Source organism: Lytechinus pictus, chromosome 6 (genome assembly GCF_037042905.1).
Source record: "Lytechinus pictus isolate F3 Inbred chromosome 6, Lp3.0, whole genome shotgun sequence".
Lineage (NCBI taxonomy): Eukaryota > Metazoa > Echinodermata > Echinoidea > Temnopleuroida > Toxopneustidae > Lytechinus > Lytechinus pictus.
This window is the reverse complement of record NC_087250.1, coordinates 14,430,913-14,458,391: the sequence shown is the minus strand read 5'-3', so window position 1 is coordinate 14,458,391 and position 27,479 is coordinate 14,430,913. Positions and strand designations below refer to the sequence as shown.

The 27,479-nt window shown below is 37.7% G+C and overlaps 1 protein-coding gene across 3 annotated transcripts; it reads left to right on the top strand.

Moving 5' to 3' along the window:
* The first annotated feature begins 1,459 nt into the window (after positions 1-1,459).
* Positions 1,460-27,407, top strand: LOC129263771 (zinc finger protein 721-like). Of its 3 annotated transcripts, XR_010293895.1 has the most exons (8): positions 1,460-1,618; positions 11,499-11,689; positions 14,882-14,977; positions 17,770-17,855; positions 18,964-19,348; positions 21,195-21,943; positions 22,028-24,454; positions 25,062-26,786. XR_010293895.1 is itself a non-coding variant. In XM_064100967.1 (7 exons), exons 2-7 carry the CDS (start codon positions 11,554-11,556, stop codon positions 24,125-24,127), a joined length of 3,552 nt encoding a protein of 1,183 aa, XP_063957037.1. In that variant the 5' UTR covers positions 1,460-1,618; positions 11,499-11,553; the 3' UTR covers positions 24,128-27,407. The 3 variants fall into 3 exon arrangements, 2 of the variants coding, with proteins under 2 accessions (XP_063957037.1, XP_063957036.1); XM_064100967.1 differs by having other exon boundaries at positions 22,028-27,407; XM_064100966.1 differs by having other exon boundaries at positions 1,478-1,618; positions 21,195-27,407.
* Positions 27,408-27,479: the final 72 nt, after the last annotated feature.

Sequence of the window (27,479 nt, the reverse complement as noted above, 5' to 3'; positions counted from 1 at the left end):
TCCTTATACTATTTGACCACAGTGGGGTGTCACAACTCTAATGCCCTCATCCAATCCTATGCTATGACCACATGTAGTATGTCACATCATTGCTTTCCTCATCAAATCATATGAACACAGGGTTGTGTTACAATTAACTCTCCTTCCCATCCAAACATATGCTGTGACCATGGTGTGTCACAACTCTGCTGCCCTCATCCAAACCTATGCTACGACCACAGTTGTTTGTCACAACTCTGCTGCCCTCATCCAATCCTATGCTATAACCACAGTGTTTAACTCTGCTGTACTCATCCAATCCTATGCTATGACCACAAATGAATGGTCTGTCACAACTCTGCTGCCCTCATCCAATCCTATGCTATGACCACGTGTGGTGTGTCACAACTCAGCAGTCCTCATCATATGACCACAGTGGTGTGTCACAACTCTCCTTCCCATCCAATCATATGCTATGACCACAGTACTGTGTCACAACACTGTCTTCCTCATCAAATCGTATGACCACAGTTGTGTGTCACAACTCTGATGTCCTCCAGCTAGTAGGGTTATTGGCCGTTGATGGAATTACGAATCAAGTCAATTAACACATTTTGTGTAGGCCTAAAAGTGAAAAAAAAAATGTAGGAGCCTACGCAAGATAAAATGTACATATGTGTGACACCGTGAATGTAACTGGTCTCTTATTTTCCAAAGGAACTATATTACATTAAAAAACTGGGTTCCGAAAGAAACTGATCAAAATTTCACAAAGGCACTGCACGAATTCCACTCAGTCGACATGAGCAATGTTTTTCACGGCAGACTATATAGCTTCAATAATCAAGCATGCAAATAATTAAGATATTGGTACAATCAAAGAGAATCTTAAGTCATAAAAATTTTTGTAGCTTTTTGGTGATTGAACCAATCACTTAAATATGCCATTGAAGGGCATGTGTAATAACTGGACAGGACAGTTGTTTAATCCCATCTCATTTCCATTTGCCATTGTGACTTAATTTGTTCATTAGAATAGAAACGAATTGATGTGAGGGGCTATAGCCTAGCTCTTCGTGATTGAACCAATCTTTTAATTATTGACATTTGCTCAGTATACTGAAGCTATATAGCCAGTACGTGTAAAAAATATTGTCCATTTTGACTGGGTGGATTTTGTGCAGTGCTCTTGTAAAAGTTTGATTCAATAAAACCCAGTTTAGAAGACTTGAACATCGATATTCATATGTTTATAACTTTTTATTATTCATTTAATTTGCCCACCTCCTGTGGTCCTTTTCATAATACATGTTATGATAACAAATTTACAGTAACAGTTTAAGCTATTGAAACCCTTCGTTCTGATTAGCTGATTGTAAATATATGCATTTGTTATTGAAACGAGACCCAGACCCTGATCAAGAGTTATCAATATTGATCATCAGGACCTGATCGCTTGACACCCTCTACGTTCATTAATGGACAAAGAAACATTTTCCAGCTGATAATATACGGTATATATACGGGAGGCCAACTACTTGGGCTTTGGCCTTTCCTGCAAGTTTACAAATTGCTATTTTATTGCTCCTCTCGGTCTACGGTTTGGGGAATTTATGAGATTTATTGGAGATTAATTCTGGTGAGTATTAAAGAATCAGTGCATTTTTTATTTATATATGCTATGGTATTCTAGTCTTTGGAGCGGCGTGATTCGGCCAAGGCCCAAGCCTGAATTTAATCATAATGCTCCAACTAGCCAACAACGCCCGGGGGGCAGGGGCCAGGCTCGAGACGATAGCGGCGGGCAGCGGACGGGCACTGCAAGACCTACGGTACCTACAATAGTACATGTAGCTAGACCAAAACGCTTCAGTCTCTGTATTTTGGTTGTTCCGCTGAACTGCGTTGGCTCCACTCACCAATACATAGACAGCTGGCAGCCGTCTGTTTCGAGGAGTTTTTTAAACATTTTTCATTTTTTAAATTTCTCCTCGTAGTCGTACACAGACGGCTCGCTATCGTGTAACCCAGGGAGCTCCCGCCCGCGCACGGGCGGGAGCTCCCTGGGTTAGCTATCGTGCAGCCACCATTATAGGGGACTTACAATGCAAAATCCCCCCGTCGGGGCTCTTCAATTTTTGTCTTTCATGAATCAAACTTTTGAAAATTAATGCGACCAAAATGCAAATTAATATTCCCTCTTGGCATTAATTGCCAAAAAACGGGGAAAATCAAGTTAAAACTAAAAGGAACAAATGAAAAACAGTGACTTACCTCGGCTGTCGCGCAACTTCACTGCCCTGTTTTATCCGAACTTAATACACATAAACATATGGCCTCTGAGTCTGAGTCCCCTGTACAGATCGCGCTAGAACTTCGGTCTCTGTATTTGGTGAGTGAAGCCAACGGAGTTCAGCTGAACAACCAACATAACAGAGACCGAAGCTTTTGGTCTAACCAATAGTAATACATAGACTGAAGAGTTGTTGGTCTGTACGTAGAATAGATACAACGTATTACTATTACAGTAGAGGAGACTCTCCAATACTATTACTAAGTAGGCCTACGGCTAGTCTGCTGGGCAAACCCTTCACTCGAGTTAAGGGTCTGAATATGCAGCCTACTCATGCCTTGTGTACTGAAGGCTCTCTCGCTCAGGACAGCAAGTTTTGTATGTGCTAGTCTTTGCGTGGAGGCACACTTATTGATCAAAGTTCCAATCAGGGTCTGTGCCTGCAGACTAGCCTACGGCTACGCCTACAGTAATGTCTAATGACTTGCTTTGCAAAAGGACAAAAGAAACAACACCAACAAAAGCATGATTTTTTCCACCCAAAATTTTGTCTTACTGAAGTCAGAAGCCCATTTGTTTTGTGTGTGATTGACAACAAAAATCCTTATCAAAACAAAAGTAGATGGTGAATTTTTAAAGTAGACGGTGAAAAGGGGTAATTTTTCATGAGGAATCTGCTTATCACATTTTTATTTGCCGCCAAGGTATTCCTTTTGCAGCAAATGTAAACAAGGAAATTGGACTCCAAAACTGGAGACTGTCTCTGAAATTGGATACCCAAATTCTTTACAAAAGTCTCTGATATTGGAGATAATCTCCCACATTGGAGACAGTCTCCAATATTGGCCGTGCGCCTCTACTGAATTAGCAGGAACGTTAGATCTAACATTGGGCGGAAACCCGATTTTCAGATCGTTTTTTTGTACATAAAATGTCACATTATAAAAAAGAAATTAGAATCTACATCCAAATTTACAAGAAAATATAAAATTCAGAAATATTGTACCTTGGAGTTAGACCGCAGTTACCGCTAATCATCCTCGATCTTATATTGGTCATTAAGATCTACATGTAAGTCACCCAAGCCAAGGGTTCATTACATGCCGCCGCGCACAAATAAATCAAGCCATAGAAGTCGTGTGTTGTGGACACCAGAAGTGGGATCCCTGCACGCGCGACCCACTAGTTAGAAATCCACTGCCAAACGCGGTCTTGTCTTGTCTTGTCTTGGGTTAAGTCGGCATATGCAGACTTGCTGTACTCCGCCAACTTTATTGATGTGTGTGAAATCACCAAGTAAGCAGGTCACTTGCTAGGTTTTTGATTGAGTTTGGATTTGAAAGAGTCTAATGAGTTTATCAATGTTGTGTCCATGTTTAACTCGTTCCAATCTTTGGTAGTTCGAGGGAAGAAGCTGTATCTATGAACATCCCTTTTGACTAGTAGACGCTGGAGCTTGATACTATTTCCTCTAGTCTGCCGGGTGTTTTGCTGGATGAAGTTTTTGGGGTTGATGGCAACAAGACCTTTGATTATTTGGAACATTAGGCTCAGTCTACTGTATTTCCGTCTGTCTTCCAATGAGTCCCATTCTAAGGCCCGTAACATGGTTGTGACGCTACTGGTTTGTCTGTAGTTCCCCATACAGAAACGAGCTGCCTTTCTCTGAATGGCTTCTATTTTCTGGGTATCCTTCTTGTAATGGGGATCCCATGCAGGGGAGGCGTATTCCAGGATTGGTCTCACCAACGTTTGGTAGGAAAGTTGTTTTATTTCCTTGGGAGCAGACCAAAAGTTCCTTCTCAGGAAACCGAGTACTCTGGAAGCTTTAGAGCAGACTTTGTTGATCTGGGCGTCCCAGCGCATCCTGTTATCCATTTCAACACCAAGGTAAGAGCATGTAGACACTTCTTGTAGTTTTTGGCCACAGAAGGTGTAATCTCTTTCTGTTGGAATCTGTACTGCCTTGGATGGTATTTTCATGATGACACATTTGGCTGGATTGAAGGACATGGCCCATTTATTCTGCCACTCTTCTAGTTTTGACAGATCGTCTTGGAGGATTTGAAAGTCATTAGAATTTGTGCCAGAAGTGTAAATGACACAATCATCGGCAAACAGCCTTGTCGTTGACAGGAGGCCATCAGGTAGATCATTGATGTACATAAGAAAATCTAGTGGGCCGGTTACTGTGCCCTGGGGCACTCCTGAGAGCACTGGCAACTCCTCGGAGGGAGATCCATTGACCAAGACTGTTTGGAAGCGTCCTGTGAGGAAGTGTCTTTCCCACTTTAGGAGCGATCCAGTAATGCCATATGATTGGAGTTTTCTCAGTAGTCGTTCGTGTGGAACCTTATCGAACGCTTTGGCAAAGTCTAGGAAAGCTACATGTACAGATTTTCCTTTCTCAAGAGCATTTGTTATGTCATGGATAGTAAGTACTAATTGGGTGGTAGTAGAACGTTTTGCTCTAAAACCATGTTGGTTGTCAACCAAGATTTCATGCATTTCCAAATGCTTCATAATATGGGAATGTACAATGTGTTCGAGGATCTTACAAGCAATACAAGTCAATGATACTCCTCTATAATTATTTGGATCTGACTTTTCCCCTTTTTTAAAGATAGGACAAATATTAGCCCTTTTCCACTGTAAAGGTACATAACCCTCATTTACTGAGGACTGATATATATCAGTTAAAATTGGGGTTATTTCATTTGCTACCATTTTAAAGAACCACGGAGGAAGGTCATCTGGTCCAGATGCCTTGTTAGGATTAATGTTCTGTAGTTGTTTAAGTACTCCAGATTCACTAATAACAAGTTTTTGTATTTCCGGTAGTTGAGTAGAGATTAGTGGTACATTTGTTACATCCTCTTTTGTGAAGTTGCTTACAAATACCTTGCTAAGAAGCACAGCTTTCTCTTTATCAGCACTTATTATTTTATTATTGATTAGAAAGTCATCAATACCAGTACTTTCTTTCTTTAATTTTGCAAATATAGACCAAAAAACCTTTGGGTTTTCTTTTAATGACATTAGTAAATTGTCTGTTATATACTCTGATTTAGATTTATTTAATTCTTTTCTAATTACATTGCAAAACTTTTTGAAGATATCCCAATCTTTGGGCAAACCAGATCTCTTTGCTTTATTATACAATCTTTGTTTTTTCCTACACATTCTCCTATGTGTTCTTGTGAACCATGGTAAATTTCGTCTATTAGAAGCCAACTTTACTGGTACGTGGTCCTTCATTATGGATTTCAGCTCTTTTTCCAAGTTATCCCATTTATCCTGCGTTGAGCAGTTCATATAACTTTCCCTGTACTTCTTACAAAACTGGTTTATTCTTTCTTTAATTCTTTCCTCATCAGCTTTCTGTCTTTGGAAAATTACTCGTTTAGGTTTACAATTCCTTCTTACTTTGACATTGATACTTGATTCTACTATATCATGATCACTAAGCCCTGCGATGACATTTACGTCTTGGACGACAGCAATGTTATTTGAAAAGAAGAGGTCTAATATATTGTTTTCCCTTGTTGGGCTATTTACTAACTGTTCTAAGCCATTGCTAATTGTAACATCTAATAATGCTTCAGCAGTTTCTTTTGAGGCTGAACTTGTTTGCAATACAATTGCCTCTTTCCAGTCAATGTTACTTTGATTAAAATCTCCTTGGATGATGACATCATAAGGCTTAACATGAGCATTTATCAAGTCAAGTGATTCTTTAAGAGAATACACAGTAGTCATATCATTGTGTTTAGGTTTATAGACCGTAGCCAATAAAATTGGTCTTCTATGTATTAGGTTAAGTTGGCACCATATAATTTCTGATCCTTTCTCTAAGTCAGATCTTCTCACAATTGGCAAATTGGTTCATGGTGCGAGGTTAGTATACTACTAACCTCGCAATACGTGTGAGTGCATGTTAGTTGCCATCTTGGATGACGTCATCATCCTCACAGACGTTTTACCAGTTGCCATATATCGCGATTCGTGCCGCTGCGTTGCTGCTTGCGCTTATCTATGTGCGTGCGTTTGGAACTAGTCGCTCGCATTGATAAAAAGCATAACTCAATGAACGTAGAGGGCAGCAACACACGGCTGCCAGTTTTTCCTCTCTGGCAGAATAAAAAAAAAAAGGAATAAATCATCGGTAACGTATATTTTCTTGGAACATGCGCAGTAAAATTTTCTTACTTAAATCACCATATCTCGCGTCAAAAATATCACCATCGGTACTTCTTATTAAAAAAACATTGTTGTTCAGAAACAAGGGGTCTAAAAAAGTAGGATTTTCATGTAGCTGCTATGCCCTCCCCACCCCCACCCCACCCCCCAGTAAGTAAAACATACATTTCTTATCTTTTGATAATTTGAAATGTGAAGTATTATGAAACTTTTATGATTTTTAAAAGCCTTACATATAAGTACCAACTACCAAGAAAATAATGCCTTTGAAAATCATATAGCAATGGTACAAGTACATTGTATAAAATGTTCAAATCAAAGAATAGGAATTAAGAAAAAAAAAATTCATTGAAATGTTCCTAGAAACTGGGGTATACTTCCACATCAAACTCACTTTAATGTGAAGCCCTGCACACACGATACAATGCAATGATTCTACACATTTGACTTCCATGTGTTATCTCTATGGCAAATTTAAGTGTAACGTCAGTTACCCTAACGTCAGTTACCAGCATGGTCGTGGAAATATTATCATAGCCCCAAAAGACAATAACACATTATTTAATATTTTGACACATCTTAACCTAGTAACGAAGGTAGGCTATATTTACGTATACAACTTATTACTGTATGTACTCAGGGACATGAGATATTTTAATTTTACTGAACACCCTGAAATTACATTTTTGCTTGCGGATGCGTAACAAACGTGGTTGCATTGAAAAACTTAGTATCAGAGTATACAGAAAGGTTCACTTTATTAACTCTATCAAAAGCAAACTCCCATATTTATTGGTTTAGAGATACACACAATGAAAGGTGTGTCAAATTGTGCTGTAACGTCAATTACCGTGAAAATGCCCAGTAGGTCCTTATGATTGTCACTGAAAAACTGAGTTTTTTAATATGATTATAACTCAGTTTTTCAAGCAAAATACTAGGTTTTTGGGAAAAACTGTATTTTGGTGATAAAATTAGTTTCTCTTCATGAACAGAACTCGTACAAATGATAAACTTAGTTTATTGCCGATAAACTTAGTTTTTCGATGGAAAAATTGAGTTTTTGCCTGTATGGGACAAATGGCTTGCCGGACATAGCAACACCTCATTGTGTCCGGATGATGAGAATTTTCATGTGCAGCCGAGGTCGAGTTTCTCACTACACAGCCTTGGCAAAGTTTTATCTCTTGCTCATTTTAATTAAAAAAAAAGGTTTTTCTCAGTTTTATACAAAAATAACACAGATCAATTCACTGCAGAACTGATCGCAATTAATTTCAATTCAAACATTTGTAAACGATTGTTTTGACACAATAGATTCATACCCCTAGAGAGAACTTGGGACCTAATTTTCAGTGGGGCTGAGTTGTCAAAAGTTGAAAAGATAATTGGATTACACTAAGCTATGTAAAAGTGCACTTGCACTGTAGAGTTAAAATTTTAGATAGATGCTAATTTTAAACGAATCAGAGCAATAAAAGACAATAGAATTGTTTAGAATTGCACGTGTTTTTATGCGACTGATTGATATACAGGGCATAAATTATGTTACAAGCGAATTGCTACAGAGGAAAGTGCTGCCTCTCAATGGTACTTCTTCCTTCAGATCATGGGAAGTGGAATATTCAATTAATTGAACACTGAGATCAAGCAATACTCATTTTTATCGGCATTCAAAAGAAAATTAAAATACCATATTTTATCTACATATTAGTTGGAAGATAGGTCGATTTTGTTCATGTAAGGGGGGGGGGGGGTGTTTAGGAGTTTTCTTGGGCAAGTTACAGTTAAGTTTATTTATGCTTTATTTGTATGTTATTTTATCAAGTTATGTATATGTATTTCTGCAATCGTATTCTTTAAATGGGAATAACCCCTTTCAAGCTCCTTGTAGCTTTTTGGTTTTTCCCATATTTCTCTTATAAGTTCTCTATAATCTCAAATTCATGTACCTGATTACTATATATGTAATTCAATTATTAACGTTTTATATTCTGAATGTATATATTTTGTATTGTTTTTTATCATGAGAAATAAAATCACTCAATCAATCAATCAATCAATCAATCAATCAAAAAAATCAATCAATTTTATTTGTCAGGTAACTATGAACAAGTACAAGGAAATATAAACAGAAGTGTATACCTTGACAGGATTACCCATGAAAGCCGAGATGGCTTATTTCCAATGGGGTCCTTACATCAGTAATTGAAGACAATGTACATCTATGAAAAAACACAGGTCTACGGAAATCTACAAACTACATCAATTAAGTCTAGACCACTAAATTTACACGATGAATTGTAAAACTTAATATATAAAAATACAAAAACAAATAAGTTTGCCATGAAAAACACTTACGCAGTCAACAAAATATGATTAAAATAATTGTAAAACAGGTTGAGTAAACGATCATTACTTCTAAGTTACATATGAGAATTACACTAATAATCAGTTTTTAAGTAGCGCTAAATGCATCGTAACTAATACAAGATTCATGAATCTTAAAACCTAAGATATGCAAAAAGTACAATAAGTTTGACATCAAACTTTCACGCAAACAACAAAATATGATGAAACAATGTAAAACAAGTTGATTAAATAAATCATAACTAAATAGTTATATATAAGACTACACGATACACATGAAATTAGAAAGGATATTTAACATTACAGATAATGTTGTAAATCGGATCAAAAATCAGATCGAAAATCGGATCGGCAGTTAAGCTTCTAAAATAGAAATCGAATCGGCGATGTTTAAAAACAAAGGAATACATCAAAATGTTGTTCGCGGTCGCGCACATCTGCCTGACAAAGTCACAAAGACGAATGCATTGGAATGGAAGTCGCCAACATGCGCGATCGTTTGGAACATGTTTTAAAGCCAGGGGTTTTGAGGTGTTATTGCTTTAAAATAAACCGAGTGATTTTTATTAGAAAGATAAACGAAAGACGCATCTTCCGAGCAAAGGCGCAAAGGAAAATAAAATGAAAATATTTCTCATAGATCACAGGTTAATGAACGATCGGCGGGACATCTTTGAGAAGTATTTTTAGGTGCTAGCGATTTAGAATTATTGGAATGATCTCATACGACGCATCATCTTAAAGTCGCAAGTGCAATTAAAATGAAGTAGAAGACGCAAGCACGCACGATGATTTGAAATATGTTATTAAAATGTTTTGGGTAGCTAGCGTTTTCAAATCAATTTGAAGTTCACGGCGGGGACCGCTATCACCACGAGGTTGAAGAGAAGATGTCTATCATCATAAAGGGGGTAAGAGAGTAGCGCAGTGAGCTCCGTCGGTAATACGACCTTTCAAAGTTCACGGCGGCATCCGCTATCACCACGAGATTGAAAATAAAATGTATATCATCATAAACGATGTAAGAGAGTAACGCAATAAGCTCCGTCAATAGTACAGTCTTTAACAGTTTATGGCGGGGTCCGCTCTCACCACGAGGTTGAAGAGAAGATTTATATCATTATAAACGGGGTTAGAGAGTAGCGCAGTGAGCTCCGTCGGTAATACGACCTTTCAAAGTTCACGGTGGCTTCCGCTATCACCACGAGGTTGAAAATAAAATGAATATCATCATAAACGATGTTAGAGAGCAACGCAATAAGCTCCGTCAATAGTACAGTCTTTAAAAGTTTATGGCGGTGTCCGCTATCACCACGAGGTTGAAGAGAAGATTTATATCATTATAAACGATGTAAGAGAGTAACGCAATGAGCTCCGTCAGTAGCACGATCTTTAAAAGTTCACGGCGGGGTCCGCTATCACCACGAGGTTGAAAATAAAATGTATATCATCATAAACGATGTAAGAGAGTAACGCAATAAGCTCCGTCAATAGTACAGTCTTTAAAAGTTTATGGCGGGGTCCGCTATCACCACGAGGTTGAAGAGAAGATTTATATCATTATAAAGGGGGTAAGAGAGTAGCGCAGTGAGCTCCGTCGGTAATACGACCTTTCAAAGTTCACGGCGGCATCCGCTATCACCACGAGGTTGAAAATAAAATGTATATAATCATAAACGATGTAAGAGAGTAACGCAGTGAGCTCCGTCGGTAATACGACCTTTCAAAGTTCACGGCGGCATCCGCTATCACCATGAGTTGGAAGAGAAGATATCTATCCTCTTTCCATCGCCATAGATAATACCGCGTCTTTCTCCCTGAATAATGCGACCTCTAAATAGCTAGCACCTCAAAAACAATCTTGAAATATGTTCTGAGCGATCACGCACTGTAACCAGATCTACGCCGATTTTTTATTTTCAATTTTTTCCTTCAAGGGGCATGATCGAAGATCGGCAAGTGATTGCCGATTGTGGTGAAATCGAATGGAATCGGTTGCCGATTGCAAAATCGGTTACAAGCTTAATTACAGAGTGGGGACATTTTTTAAGTGTTGTTTCAATACTCTTTTAAATTGTGTAAAAGTCTTAACCGATTTAACATGATTAGGGAGGGAATTCCAAAAATGTATACCTTTGTAATAAAATGTATTACCAATTTGACCTTTTCTCATAGGTACATGTACAACAAAGTTAAACAGACTATTTCTTGTTTCATGCCCGTGAATATTAGATGACCGTGTAAAAATTTTTGATATGTAATGATATTCGTTTGAATAGAAAATTTGATGAACATGGTGAAGTATAAGTTGTTGCGACAGACAGGAGGGTGTAGGGAGAGAGCCGATATTGAAAGTCATGATTGCCATGCTGGGATTCGTTCATCATGTACATGTATGTGTGAATCCAAACTTCTATTAAGTTACTCTACATAAATTAAGGAAAAGTGGCACGAGGGGTTATTGGGCAAACAGCCAACCCGTTCACGGGGACAAAACTGGATTTAAAACTGGATTGATGACGATGATGATGAAGTTGACGTCATTTTTTCAGTCCTTTGGGTTTGAGATTACGGTAGTGAGGTAGATTGTGGAATGAGTCCACTATGCCTTAATTTCAGAACTTTATCAACAATTCTGTTATATCCTCCATCCTAGGACCATGTACAGACAAATCTTGGTTCCTCCAGTTTGAAAGTAAAGTCATGCCACCATGCCTCTGCCAATGACAGATGAATATTCAGATGTCCAGGTTTACTTCACAGCCGATGAATGGGCAGAGATCAGCAGTTATGAGAGACTTTGTATCAAGAACATCAAGGAAAACTACGAGATGATGATGGAAGTTGGTAGGTTTTGTCCGTTCATTACATCAAAATAATGTCAAGAAAAACTACTGCATGGGGTCTTGGGAGAAATTAGGTACAATGTGTTTCAAGAATTTATCACGTTTTTGGTAACTTGCTCCATGCTCATATTTCACATAGCAAAGTAAGCAAAGTCCATGTAGACTGTATGCCGGTTTGATTTTTGTTTCTAAGAACCTGGAGGGGTTGTGAAACAGCCTTGACCAAAGCTCTCAACAAAGCCAAACTCTCTTTAAGAAGATTTGTGTTATGTAAAATGAATGCATGCTGAGTAGATTTTCTATTCACATAATGATTTATAATCTAATATAATTAGAAAGGATGGTCTTGAATATTCAGAGTTGACGGGGAAGATAGAGGGAAAGAGGAAACAGATGAATTGGACGACCAGGGGCCCATAACACAAAGCTTAGCAATGATCATAGAACATTTTTCTACGACTGATTCCTTTGACTACAATGTACTATCAATCGCAAAAATCAAGTGTACGATCAATCACTAAACTTTGTGTTACGGGACCCAGTCCGAATGCATGGATTATAGAGAGGGATGTGGGTCAGTGGGCAGTGGGGCTGAATGAAACGACCAGAAACAGATTTATGGCATGTCATGATCGCCTACGACTACGTCCAGGGCCCTGACTTACAAAGAGTTACGATCGATCCAATCATTGTAACTCTATGGAAATCCATCAGTGTCATCATTTTTTCTACAGGAGATTTGCAAAATGAGACCACTCAAAATTGTCAAGAAATCAATGACTTTATGGATATACATTCATTTCTAGAATTTTTTTTGAACAAACAGGCATTTCATATGTTGACTTTGCTGGCTTTCCATTGTTGCGATTGATTGGATCAATTGCAACTCTTTGTAAGACATATACAGCACTTACATGTAGAGAGAGGGAGAGACAATGTTTCAGTCTAATCCTCTTCTCTTTACTCTATTCCATATATCTACATGTACATACCACCAATCACACTTCATTGAATCACCATTGTGAGGCAAAGAGGTGGAACGCAATGGGTTTACTGAACCAAGTCTTCTGTTCTCTGCTTTTGGTTGTGTGTTGGGTTGAATCATGGTGAAGGGGACTCAGCTCATTTGTACTATTCACTATCTCAATCCATTCTGTATTCTCTGCCTACATGTATATTGTGTGTATTTGGGTGTGTGTGTGTTTTATACAGGGTTGTCTTTTTAATACATGTATATCATTTTTTAATGTCTAGATGTTGATTTCACATTGCATGTTGGAACCCTGCTTACTTTGTACAAGCAATAAGATATCCCTCCATTTTTTGAAATAATTATATTATCAATACTATCTTACATGTATATTTAAAATACATGTATATGCTGGTTTCTATGGAATATAAAATTCAATTGAAATGAATCCTTTATGCAGCCTTTTTACACCAGGCCTTAAAATTTTCTTCAGGCCACTTTTTCAGGGCGTATTTCAATATTACACCAAGAATCGGTAAAATAAAAAGGGCACAACAAATAACTATTTAAAGGCCCATGAGAGTGACATCAAGACATTGGTCTTTTATTAATAATTTAAGGCCTGAGCTGGTTTTCAATTGTAAATTTTTGTCAATTTTGTATGTATTTTATTTGACTGAACAAAATGTGTAAACTTGTATTCAGATAACAGCCAACTATTATACTACAGTGCGTATCAAAAAAAAGTTTACACTTTGAAAAAGCCCTGGGAATTTAAAAGTATACAACATGTGGGTAATTTTTTCACGTATAATATTGGGTTTGGGTCTCATCTATCCAACGAAAGTGAAAGTTTGTACAGAATGTTATACTGGAGTGAGCACTGTCCATTTTTGTAAAGCTCGCAGAAATCTGTTTGCGCAGAAATGCTTGTTTTCACGCTGTGTCAAGGGGAAAGGGCAAATCAAACTTACCCTGCGAAACATTTCTCATACATTTCCCTTGCACTTTTAGTCAATTGAAATAAAATGGATACATTCAAGCATTTTGTAACAGTTTTGCCACCCAAATTGAAATTTTAAGCACAACCTTTACACTTTATGTGCCAGCTGGATCTGAGGACATAACTGGATCTGAACAAAAGTTTATATTAGACATCTCCAGCATTTTCACTAAGTTTCTATTATTCAAAGTGGGTTTACATTTCATTTTTTATTTAATACTTGTTTCTCCACACTTTTTCCACTCTTGACAATGATTAACAAAATGAAAATCATGCCTAAGCCATTTCATGTAAATCACAGCTCAGTGTAAAGCAAATATCGTCACGATGGCCTCGGTGTGTGGGGGAGTGGGGTGGGGCGCAATGCACTCTTCGAAGTGTTTTGGGCAAGGAAACAAGTTAAAAAAGGTAAAGAAATCTTCAAATCAATTTACTAGCTAAATTTCATGTGTTCTTCATGATTAAGGTCTACTTTTATTTCCACAACTATTTCAAAGTTCTGCGCAAATCATTTTTCACTAACTTTTCAAAAGTAAGTGGTGCTCACTCAAGCGGAAATATTTCTTGACAGATATATCGTCATTTGCTTAAATGGATCTGTACCAATGTTAAAATGTGAAAAATTCCTCAGGATATTACAAATGTATAATTTTACAGGATTTTTTTAAGTGTAAACTTTTTTTTGATATGCACTGTATATCAAGCCAAATTCAAGCAAAATACTTACTAATAAATAACCATTGTGACATCATAAAAGTTTGAGCCAAATAATGTGCAATGTATGTATCCATGTGTGCACAGAATATATGACTGCATATTTCACGGCGTTTGTAAACTGCATGCAAGTCAGGCTTAAGCCAGGTAGGCGACTGACTTTAGATTTAAGGAAAGTACTTTGCCGAAAAATCTCATTTACCAAAAGTATTTTACTTTGGCAAAATACTGAGTAAAATATTATCAAAATGAATACTGGTCCTGGTAGATAGCCCTAAAATTAGTAAAAGACTTTGATATTTTGACACAGAAGAATGGGGGATGGTTATTAATCTGTACACCTATTTTGGAAATGAGATTGGCAAGGTCAGTACAGATTACATATATATAGACTTCCCAGCAATTTTATTGGAAATTCGCTTGAGTATTTTGATACTCAATTTGTTTTGTGACAATGTTGTTTTGTGTCAATGGTGGACAAACATTTCTTTTTTATATACACACAGGAGTAGAGGTCAGTCCACCAATGTTTATGCAACGTCAACCAGTGAAGGAAGCGATTATAGAGGAAGGTGATGAAGAAGATGAGGACAAGTCAAGAGGTTTGTGGATTCACCTTGTTAATGAATTCTGTGATTCACATAGACTTTGTACGGAGATCACCTGGTTCAAGTAGGCAATGGGTTAACCTATTAACTACTGAATTATTTGATTCACATAGACTTTGTACAGAGATCCCCTGGTTCCAGTAGGCAATGGGTTAACATATTGACTACTGAATTCTGTGATTCACATAGGCTTTGTACAGAGATCCCCCGGTTCTAGTAGGCAATGGGTTAACCTGTTGACTACCAAGTTCTGTGATTCCCATAGGCTTTGTACAGGGATCACCTGGTTCCAGTAGGCAATGGGTTAACATATTGACTACTGAATTCTGTGATTCACATAGGCTTTGTACAGAGATCCCCCGGTTCTAGTAGGCAATGGGTTAACCTGTTGACTACCGAGTTCTGTGATTCCCATAGGCTTTGTACAGGGATCACCTGGTTCCAGTAGGCAATAGGTTAACCTGTTGACTTCTAAGTTCTGTGATTCCCATTGGCCGTGTACAGGGATCACCTGGTTCCAGTAAGCAATGGGTTAACTTGTTCACTACCGAGTGGCAAGTTCTGTGATTTGTATAGGCTTTGTACAGAGATTGTACTTATTGACTACTGAATTCTTTGATTCACATAGGTTTTGTACAGGGATCACCCGGTTTCAGTAGGCAACTGGTTAATCTATTGATAACTGAATTCTGTGATTCCCATAGGTTTTGTACAGGGATCACCCGGTTTCAGTAGGCAATATGTTAATCTGTTGACTACTGAGTTCTGGGATTCACATAGACTTTGTACAGAGATCACCTGGTTCCTGTAGCCAATGAGTTAATAGTAACATACAAAGACAAGCAAAAGCTTGTCTTTGAAAGTATGGTGTTCAGTAGAGATAAATTTTGGTTTTAGACACTTTATGAAAAGTATTTCATTATTTTTACTTTTCCGGATTGAAATGAATCAATTTAAGTTGTTTATGATCAGAAAAGTGTCACTGGCAATTTTCATTTTAAACAATTTAATTGAAATTGAAAAGGTTTTATTGAAATTATTGCACTTTGCAGCCAAAAGGCTGAATTGCGTACAATTTACAGGCATATATACATAGAGTGTACAGATTTAAAAACATCAAACTTGAAATGATGACGAAAATATAATGCAACTTAATATATTATGTATACTAAAAGGAAAAGATGAAGTAATAAAAAAATACAAACACATGTGGTGGTGGAAGGATGCTATTGATAAACGTCTTAATTCAAACAATAAAAAACTTAGTTTTAAGCAGGAACAAAAACGAAAGACAGGAGGGTGTCTGGGGACGAGCGAGCAGTCAAGTCCAATGCACAGCTCCAGCCAAGGATTGCTAATCCCACAACACCATTCAACCTGAGCAATGGAATTGGTTATTCAAATCCATCGCTCAGGTGGAACTTTGTAGGGTCAGCTAACTTCACCGGAGCTATGCATTAATAGGGCCGACAAACAATCACTTTCAAAACAAAACACACTCACATTCATACCACGCTCCTCATTCATCCAACGACCATAAAGACACAAAGTCAAACAACTGAACTCACCCACCCAGCAGTCACCCCTGGCACCTTGTACTCATTAAACATACGGATAAAAAAAAAAAAATATGCGGAGGGGGTGAGTGATCGCTCGTCCCAAGAATCCGTCCTGCTCAAACCTGAAAACATTTACTTAAAATATAAAAGATGACGTAGTTTTGTAAAATGATATAAAATGATATAATGGTCTTCCACCACATACAGAAATTTTGATAAAAATGAGTGAAATATTGGTATAAAAATCCAAATGTGAAATACATGCATTAAAAGCATTACAAAAACAATTTTTGAACAAATGGTAGGAAAAATAAAAGAACTTTATTTTTCCAAAATGAATAAAGAATATGGGAGTGTGTTAATAACAGATTATTCCTTTATGTGCATTTGATCAGCATCCCCAAAAAGGGTTTCTAAAAAAACCCATCAGTTCAGGTGCTTGATATATTTACAGCCAAGTTCTAGGTTAATGCATAAATTAGTAGAGGTGTTGTGGCTAAGTGGATAAGTCTCCAGACTTGGAACCACAAGGTCCAGGGTTCAAATCCCACCGCAGCTCTTGCATCCTTTGACAAGTCGTTTACGGTACATTTGCCACTCTCCACCCAGGTGTAGTTAATGGGTACTGGTAGGAAGGAATTCCTTGAATGCTCGAGCATTGGATTAATGCTGGGGTAATAGTATGCAGTGCTTAGAGAAACATTTGTATTAAGCGCTATATAAATGTTGTGTATTATTATTAAATTATAATAAATACTCACTATGAATAATTTTGAAAGAACTGAATGTAGATTTCGTTATTGGTTACAGGAATGTTGATTTTACTCTATGGTTGCGTAATCAAGCACTAAGATATGGGGGAGGGGCGTTTAGGCCTCTCTCTCAATCTTAGCTTTTAAGCCTTCAAAATATCCCAGTCTGGTAATAGGGTTAAGACTGATGATCTGATAAGATTACAAAAGTTGTTTAAAAAATGATGAAGTTTAGGGCCCCATTACACAAAGTTACTATTACAGTATTTTTGCCATCCAATGGTAACTTTCATTAAATCCTTGATTCTGATTGGCTGTTGGGTCATGTAACCATGGCAGTTACTATCGGAAGGCAAAGTTTCCATAAATTTTTTTTATGCAACAGGGCCCAGATCAGCTGCTAGTCAGCCCAGTCAATACTCCATTTTTTATTTTTATAATCTTTTTTAAATTTTCAAATGTTTTTATTCTTTAGGATCTTCCGATGCTCAGAATCATCAAGGGATCCTTCAATCGGGTGCTACAGAGAAGAATAACTTACATGAAGAGAATTTAAAGACAGTAAGTACTAGAATGTGAGATGTACAAATCTTTGTTGGGTAAATTGTAAATGGACTGGGCTAGTATTGAGGACTTTTGGTGGGGGTATGATGGGTGACACAACATTTGCTCTGGCGACAATTGCTTCAGGCTTAATTTCGTCTAAGATATCGGGATGAGGGTTAGGGTCGCAATATGGTCTTATCATAGGTTTAGGATAGGGTATAGTGTTAAATCCAGGGTTGAAGTTGGTCATTTCACATCATTGTGTGAAATTTACAGCGGAGCAATAGTCGCCGGAGCAAATGTCATGGAACCTCATGATGGCCCCCTCCTGATCTTGGCCACCATTTATGCAATTGTGCCAAAATTTAGCACATACATTCTTTCCATTAAAATTACGGGTCCTGGGTTCAAATTTTAACTACATGGCGTAATTTCCTTTTGCAAGATATTGACCAACTATGTCTTGCACTCAATCCTGGGGGATGTTTCACAAAGATTTAAGTATGAATTATAGTCACACTTAAATGTCTAGTTGCATGTGGTATAAAAGGGATGGCCGCATTGGTCAGATAGTGTGAAGAGGACGCGCACCGCTGCGTATTGATCAATAAGATTGCGTGTTTCATATCGTGTACACGTCAGCATTTACATGCGACTCTAAGTCATACTTAAATCTTTGTGAAACACCCCAGGATTTTAATCTTAACCACGGCGTAATTTCCTTCTGCAAGATATTGATCCACTGTGTGTTGCACTCAATCCAGGTGACGTAAATGGGTACTGGCGGGAAGTAATTCATCGAAAAGCTGTGAGCACCGGAATCGGTAGACTAGCTTTAATATAGGAGCATCTTAAACATGATGGATATTTGTACCATATAAATACCCTACATTATTATTTTTCTCAATTGGAATTGTAGTTGGATGACTCATCTGAAATCTGATAGGAAAAACATCTTGCACGGTAATTCTTGTTTTTACTTCAAATTCTGTAGACAATCTGACGTTTGTTTGGTGACCCTGGCACAGTGAGAATTGGTGAATGTTTTTGTTGCATTGTCTGACATGCCAAAATGTGTGGACTTAAATTTGAAATGTTTCAGTAATTTTTTTTTCTCATATAGTCCAATATAGATTCAAAAACGGATGGTGATGATGGCAACCTGCAAGCTGATGCTAATGACAATGCAGACTTGGTAATCAGTGAGGCTACCAAGTTACAAACCAATCCAACATCATCAGGTGACCAAAGGTCAGGTGATCTCATCACTGAGTCATGTGATCGGAAGGCAGAAGTAGGTGATGCTGATCACAATGCAGATGGAAAGATCAGTGAGCCGGGACGGAAGAGCGATGATAAAGCTACATGTTCCCAGATACAAACAAATCCAACATCAGGTGATCAAAGGTCAGGTGATCTCATTACTCAGTCATGTGATCAGAAGGCAGAAGTAACTTCAGGAGGCAGCTGGTCCCCAACACAATGCACACAATCTGCATTTGAAGAGGGTAAGTGATGATTGGCCCCAAAATTTGAAACTGTTCCCTTGGCCCTGTAACACAAAGTCTAGCAAAGTGAAATAGCCTATCAAGACCATCGTTGCATGCGCGTCTTGCTCAGTAGACAGACTAGGAACCGATCAAAATTGTTCTTTCAAATAAGTGATTAACCACTAACCTGTCTGTTTTGGGGCGGCCCTGAAGGGACATTAGTTCGTCTCCAATTTTGGCTCTTGGGTACTGGTATGCAACATGGAATAGGGGTTTGAAAAATGTAAGTGCTAAGGCCACCGTACACCTTACGACCCGACTGGTCTGCAACTGGCTTGCGACCGAGTGAGGGGAGATGTGACGTCGCAGCTCTTGTCAGCTTGAGAGTCGCAGACCGGTTAGAGACAAGTCGCAAGGAAAATCATAAGGATTTGACATGTCAAATCCTTATGACTGGATCGCATGCTCAATCCATCTTCCAGCCAATCAGACAGCAGAGTTGCATGACGCGTATATGATAAACAACGCGCATACGCAGTAGTAAGCGCATTTTCTCAGTTGTTATGGCAAAAAGCCAAAGCACCTGCGTGAGTCGCAGACAGCGTGGTAGTCGGATCGCAAGGTGTGCGGTGTCGAGGCTTATGACCACCCTGCGATTCATCTCCCCTCACTCAGTCGCAAGTCAGTCGCAGACCAGTCGGGTCGTAAGGTGTGCGGTGGCCTTTAGAAATCACATGTACAAGAGCTTTGGCAGCACTTTATATTTAAGTATGTTATTTGACTAGAGCACAATGCTTTAGTACATTTTGATCCAGCTGAGCATAGCGGCCTGCCATTTGTTTAAAATTCGTCAACACCCAACAGAGGAAATAATTGGTGACTGTGGGGTTGGATATCTGGGCCCCGTCTTACAAAGAGTTACGATTGATCAATCAATCGTAATTCTATGGAAATCCATCAATGTCATAGTTATTTCTACAGGAAATTTGCCCAATGTCCTTTGAAAACAAAGAGATGCATACTGCGTTGTCCAGAAAAAAAAAACAATGAATGTATGAATATACATTATTTCTAGGAAATATTTTGAACAAACCTGTATTTCACATGTTCATATTCCTGGCTTACCATAGTTGCTATTGTTCGGACCTATCGCAATTCTTTGTAAGATGGGGCCCTTTTTATCTCTCTGTCAGTTGGATCAGGCTTGCCTAAGATACTAACCAGTCTCTGTTGTCCCAGTTGCTATTCCTGGTAGAGAGATTTTTCTCTCCCTCACCAAAATAGGTGTTAGCTTGGGGGAACCATGATTAACCCAAATAGTCCTTGGATATTTGATTCTTGTCAGGCCTGGGTGGTGAGGGCCATTAATTTTTTTTTTTAAAGTGTACACGTAGTTACCAAGAATAGCATTTCCATTTAATTGATTGCAGGATAAATGAGCATTGTCGATTGAATGCCTTGCTCATGGGCATTAGTGCTGCGGCAGGGATTGAATGCGGGACTTTTCATGTATAGCCAGGTGCCTTACACCACTTGGCCACGGCACCTCCACTTGAGGCTCCCCCTTGTTCTGGGCGGCAGAATGCATGATCATGATGAAAATTTGCACGACAGCAGAGAATGCTGTAATTATATGAGATTGCATGGATAAATTTAACTAAATTCATTCATTTTATTTTATGTGAATCAATGATGCTAATTTTATTCATGAAATCATACATTTTGTTCTAAATTCCCTTTAATCGCAAATTAAAGCTTATCCAATGTTGCAGATGTAGGCAGTAAGTTGTGAAAAGTAGCCCTGAAAGTATAACAATAATTTTTTCATGGTACGTACATGTATGTTTTTTTTTTTCTTCAATAGATTCAAGAATCTACAGATGTGAGTTCTGTGGGTCACACTATGCCGTTCCTCTCATCTTTGCAAGGCATCTCAAGTACAAACATGGCGTCGACGATGTCGTCTTTCCATCGTATGCAGCACAGGAAGACTTTCTACACGTTGTCGAAGGAGAAATACAAAAACGCATGTACAACACGGATGACTTTGCACTGGGAGAAAAATTCATTTCTAAAATAGGAAATAAGGAAAATATGCTCGAAAGCAAATCATGTAAAGATTCATCTTCTGGAACATTGCATAAAGTAATCCAGGAAGCCGAGAAACACTTTGTATGTGATCAATGTGGTAAGGAATTTAATAAGAAATCTAATCTCACATCACATAAACGAATCCATACAGGTGAGAGGCCCTATGCGTGTGATCAATGTGGTAAGGCATTTAATCAAAAGTCTCAACTCACAAAACATAAACGCATACATACAGGTGTGAAGCCCCATGTATGTGACCAATGTGGCAAAGCATTTAGTCAGCGTTGTAATCTCGTAACACATACACGGATCCATACAGGTGAAAAGCCCTATGTCTGTGATCTATGTGGGAAGGCATTTATAGATGCAACAGCTCTTAGAAGACACAAGTATATCCATACAGGTGAGAGGCCCTTTATCTGTGTTGAGTGTGGTAAGGCATTTAATGATCGATGTGATCTGAGAAAACATAAACGAGTCCATGAGGGTGAAAAGCCGTCTGTGAGTGATGAATGTGGTAAGGTATTTAATGAAGATAATGATCTCACAACGCATAAAGAAATCCAGACAGGTGAAAAGCCTTTTGTGAGTGATGAGCGTGATAAGGCATTTAATAATGAAAGTGATCTAAAAAAAGATAAACAAATAAATACAGGTGAAAAGCCCTTTGTGACTGACGAGTGTGGTAAGGCACTTAATGATGAAACTGATCTAAAAAAAGATAAACAAATCCTTGCAGGTGAGAAGCCCTTTGTATGTGATGTGTGTGGCAAAGCATTCAGTGATAGGAGTGATTGCAGGAGACACAAACGGATCCATACAGGTGTGAAGCCCTATGTATGTGATCAATGTGGTAAAGCATTCAATCAGCGTTGTAATCTCGTAACACACACACGAATCCATACAGGTGAAAAGCCCTATGCGTGTGATCAATGTGATAATGCATTTATAGATGCAACAGCTCTTAGAAGACACAAATACATCCATACAGGTGAGAGGCCCTTTATGTGTGTCGAGTGTGGTAAGACATTTAACGATAGATGTGATCTTAGGAAACATAAACGAGTCCATTCAGGTAAAAAGCCTCCTGTGTCAGGTGACGGTGATAAGGCAATTAATGATGGAAGTGATTCCACATCACATAAACAAATCAATACAGGTGAGAAGCCCTTCATGAGTGAGGAGAGGGTTAAGGCAATTAATGACAGAAGTGATCTCACATCGCATGAACAATTCCATGCAGGTGAGAAGCCCTTAATGAGTGATGAGAGGGTTAAAGTATTTAATGATGGAAGTGATCTGAAAAAAGATAAAGGAGTCGAGGAGCCCTTTGTGATTGATAAGTGTGGCAAGGCATTCAATGGTGAAAGTGATCTCACAATGCTTAAACATACCCATGCAGGTGAGAAGCCCTTTGTGAGTGATGAGGGTAGCAAGGCATGCAGGGATGGAACCAATTTTAGGAGAAAAAAACGAGTCCATACTGGTGAGAAGTCCTTTTTATGTGAGCAGTGTGGCAAGGCATTTCGTTACAAACACGTTCTCAAAATCCATAAACGAATCCATACGGGTGAGAAGCCCTATGTGTGTGACGTATGTGGGAAGGCATGCATTTATGAACACGATCTCACAGTGCATAAAAGAATCCACACAGGAGAGAAACCATACGTATGTGATCAGTGTGGTAAGGCATTTAACCAGAGTTGTAATCTCAAAAACCACACACGAATCCATACGGGTGAAAATCCCTATGTGTGTGATCAGTGTGGTAAGGGATTAAGTAGTAGAACTGCACTGACCAGGCACCAACTCACCCATACAGGTGAGAAGCCCTATGCTTGTGATCAGTGCGATAAAGTGTATACTCAAGAACAATATCTTACAGTCCATAAACGAACCCATACAGGTGAGAAGCCCTTCGTATGTGATCAGTGTGGTAAGTCATTCAATGATGGGACTGCCTATAAAAGACACAAACAGATGCAGAATGCGGAAAGGCCCTTTAAATGCGATCAGTGCTGTCGAGCATTCGGAACTGAACAGAGTCTAATAGAACATAAGCGACTTCATCGAGGTGAAAAGCCCTATGTGTGCGATGATTGTGGTATGGAATTCGGAAATAAAACTTCTTTTAGGAGACACCAAACGATCCATACAGGTTTAAAGCCCTTTGTTTGTGACCAATGTGGTAAAGCATTTAGACTTGAACTGTATCTGGTGTCTCATAAACAAACGCATACAGGTGAAAAACCTTATGTGTGTGACCTATGTGGTAAAGCATTTAAACGTGAACATTATCTCATATCTCATAAACGAACTCATACAGATGAAAGGCCTTATGTGTGTGATATCTGTGGTATGGCTTTTCGTACTTCATCTCCACTTGCCGCACATAAACGAATCCATACGGGTGAGAAGCCCCATGTATGTGACCAATGTGGTGTAGCGTTTCGTTGTAAATCTACTCTCACGGCACATAAGCGAATCCATACAGGTGAAAAGCCCTATGTATGTGATCTATGTGGTAAGGCGTATCGACAATTATCTAATTTCACGGCACATAAACGAGTCCATACAGGTGAGAAGCCCTACGTGTGTGATCTGTGTGGTAAAGCATATAGAGAAAGAAATGCTTTTAGATGTCACCAAAAAACCCATACACGTGATAAAGCCTATGCAGAAATAGACACTGCTGTGTGGTTGTAAAAACTAAATCATGTTGAAAAAAATAAACGTGGTAAATATTGAAAATCAAATTGTAAAATATGGAAGCAAATGAGAAAGGTATTGCATTCCTACTTTTTTTTGCATATTTTCATAGAACAGCCTGTGCGGTATGCAAATGAGGGAATTGTTTACGATCCGGGGGTCAGTCTAATATATTGCTGTACACATGTGTGACCAAAAAGTTTTTAAAGGGGTGTTTTTTCAGTTTCAGGTGCAGGCCGTGCATGCACTCTTATAAAAAACACAGATTTTCAAGAAAAAGGATGGTTTTGAAAGACTGGTCAATGGGCGATTGCGGGCTCAAACGTATTAAAGGGGAATCCAGCCTTGGCCATAAAATGTTGTGTTGGGAAGGAGAAAAATAAATTAAATAGAATGGTGAAAGTTTGAAAGAAATCGAACAAGCAATAAGAAAGTTATAGCTGCTTTAAAATTGAGATCACTAATACTATGTAGATTTCAAATTGGCAACTGGGTAAGTAAATTATGACAAGGGGCAAGGACAACTTTCCCATAGGCCATGTACTTTATTATCAGGGATTTGTGGTTTTCTCCTAAGTACCCATTCCCCTGGGGCAGTAATCTAAATATAACCCAGGTAGTATATTGTTTTATGTCCTCATGAAAGAAAAATATAATTTGAAATAAAACTTTTGGGAAAAATGACATTTTAGCCATAATATGTATTGGAGTACATGGAAGAGTAGTCCTTGCCTTACATCACTATGACATCCCATATGCGGCCAATTTGAAGTATCCATGGGTATAGTGATTACCAATATTTACAACTTTTAAAAATTCATAACTTTCTTGTTGTTTGTCCAATATTGTTCAAACTTTCACCTATCAACTTGTTTGATTTTTCTTTTCCTTATAAAATTAAGTTTTTACTTGGGCTGGATTCCCCTTTAAGGGTACCGGGTATGTTTTTTTTCCAAAAGCTTTTATTTAAAAGACTAGCCAAACGTGTTTATGGTACGTTTTCCCCCAAGCTTTTTCCCATATTCTGGCAACAACTTGTTTAGGGGCCAAAATGTTTAAATAAAGCCAGCGAAAAACTTGTTAAGGGGGTTATTTTGCACACAGAGAAAAACTCGTTTAGTGGGTGTTTTGAAATAATTTGGTCAGGCATGTGTACAGCAATACATTTGACTGCCCCCCACCAGGCCATTGAGGTCATCCACTCACTGTTTTTGTCTCGCCAGCATAGCTTATAGCAGAGCAGCGTCATCAACATTGAAATATTAACCAAGGTTAAGTTTCTGAAATGTCATAACTTTGAGGCTAAGTGAACTTAGTATATTATTATTGTATGAATGTTTTCTTTCTTTGCAATTTATTGTTGCACTGCTGATATATTGAACTTATTAGAATTTGAATTATTTGATTTGTGACGTCATATGTGAGCAGCTTTTCTGCATATCGTATGGTAAAAGATCAATGAAATGTCATTCTCTCAGAAAATAGGAAATGGTTTTTATTGTACCTTCAGTATATCAATACACAAATCATTTTACACGCACTCCCTAAAATAAAATAAAGTACAAGTCATCAAACCATTTAAAAAAAAATGAAATTTATGAATTTTATATTACATAATATGGGGAAGTTTCTCGTTAATGACGTCACAAATCAAAAACTTGAAATTCTAATAACTTTCTTAATATTAATGGATTTTCCTCAAACCTTCACCAATATTTTAATAATTTTTTCTGCTAATTTTACAATAAACTTTTGTCAGGGTGCAGAGCTGCAAAGTAGTACAGATTTTCCATATTTAGTACTGAAAAATGAGAATTTTGATGGTTTCATGCATAATACTGATTCTTTTTAAGTGTCAGTTTTTATGTGTTATCCTATTGTACTTCTTTAGAAATACTGATTTTCAGCTTTAAAAATACTGAAATGTTCTTGTATAGGTTGGCAGCTCTGAGGGTGAAATTCCCTTTAAAATGAAAGCCACATCATTTTTACCCAACTTTGCATGGGGTTATTTTTTAACCTATAGAGGCCAAATATGAAAAGAATAATATAGGTTCATGTGCTTATTTTTTCCTAAGGACCATTGAAGTTCGCGAAATTGAGAGTCTGGTTAAATGGCAGAATCAAGGAATTTGGGCCTCCGTTATACCTCACGAGATCACAACATTAATAGTTAGAACCCCTATTTGAACTTTTGAGTCCATGCAAAGTTCATCAGATTTTCCAGTTTAGTTCAGAAATGAGTGCTAAAGATTTTGAAAGTATTTACACTAGGCCCATGTACTCCTACTTTATTATAGCTATCATGTCAGAAAGAAAAAAATCATGCTTAAATTTTGAATTATACCCCTAAATTCTTCACTATAATAACCCAAACTGAATTTGCTCTTTACCGGTGTGTTCTATTATTTTGTCACAAAGCTAATAACTGGGATTTTTGTTCCTCGCTTTAACTCTTTGTAATTTTTGTGTTTTGTTTATAATTCTGTTATCTCTTCTTTTTTTTTATCACTATTTTGTTTTAAATAATCGTCATGTGCATTAACAAAACAATTTTTTTTTTCAAAAGGTATGTATTCCTGTAGAGTTTTGTAGGGCTACAAGCATAGTCTAAGGTTTCCTCCGTATTTGTGTTTTATATAATATATACTGCATTCGTGGAGCATATTGATAGAGAATGCTAATTATTTATATTATTTTTATACTTATTGTATATATATATGTAAAATTCGTACAGCTTGGTAATCATGTAATTATAGCAAAGTTTTATAATGTCACAGATGTGTGGAAATGAAATTACGAGTGAAATGGAATTAATTTGAGCCGATCTTCACACACTGTAAATTTGCAACATAGTGAAAAACAACAGAATCACTGCTTAGAAATTTGGCAAATTTTGGAAAGTTATCATTTTATCGTTCATTTTATCACAAATATTGACTCGTATACAGTGCATCCCACAAAAGGGAAACCCGTTTTCAGATTTTACAATTTATAATTGGATACTAGTTTGAGACCAACAGCTTGGCTCCGAATGCCTGTATTCGGATGACTGGCAGCTGATTCGGTACCGGTGTAACTAACTAGGGCTTTTGAATACTCGTGTAAGAAAAATTGAAGTAATTTATATATGATTTTGTTAATTACTGTAAGAATTGGTGTTTTATGATTTATAATCCCTTGTGTAACTTCCAATTTGTATGTGATTTATTGTTTAATCTGTGATATAATTATAAATGTGAATAAATCCCCTGATAGAGGGAAAAGAAGAACATAATTACACTCTTAGTCAATTTTTGCCTGAATCAAACAGATATCTGTGGTTCCCGGTATATCACTCAAACCAGAC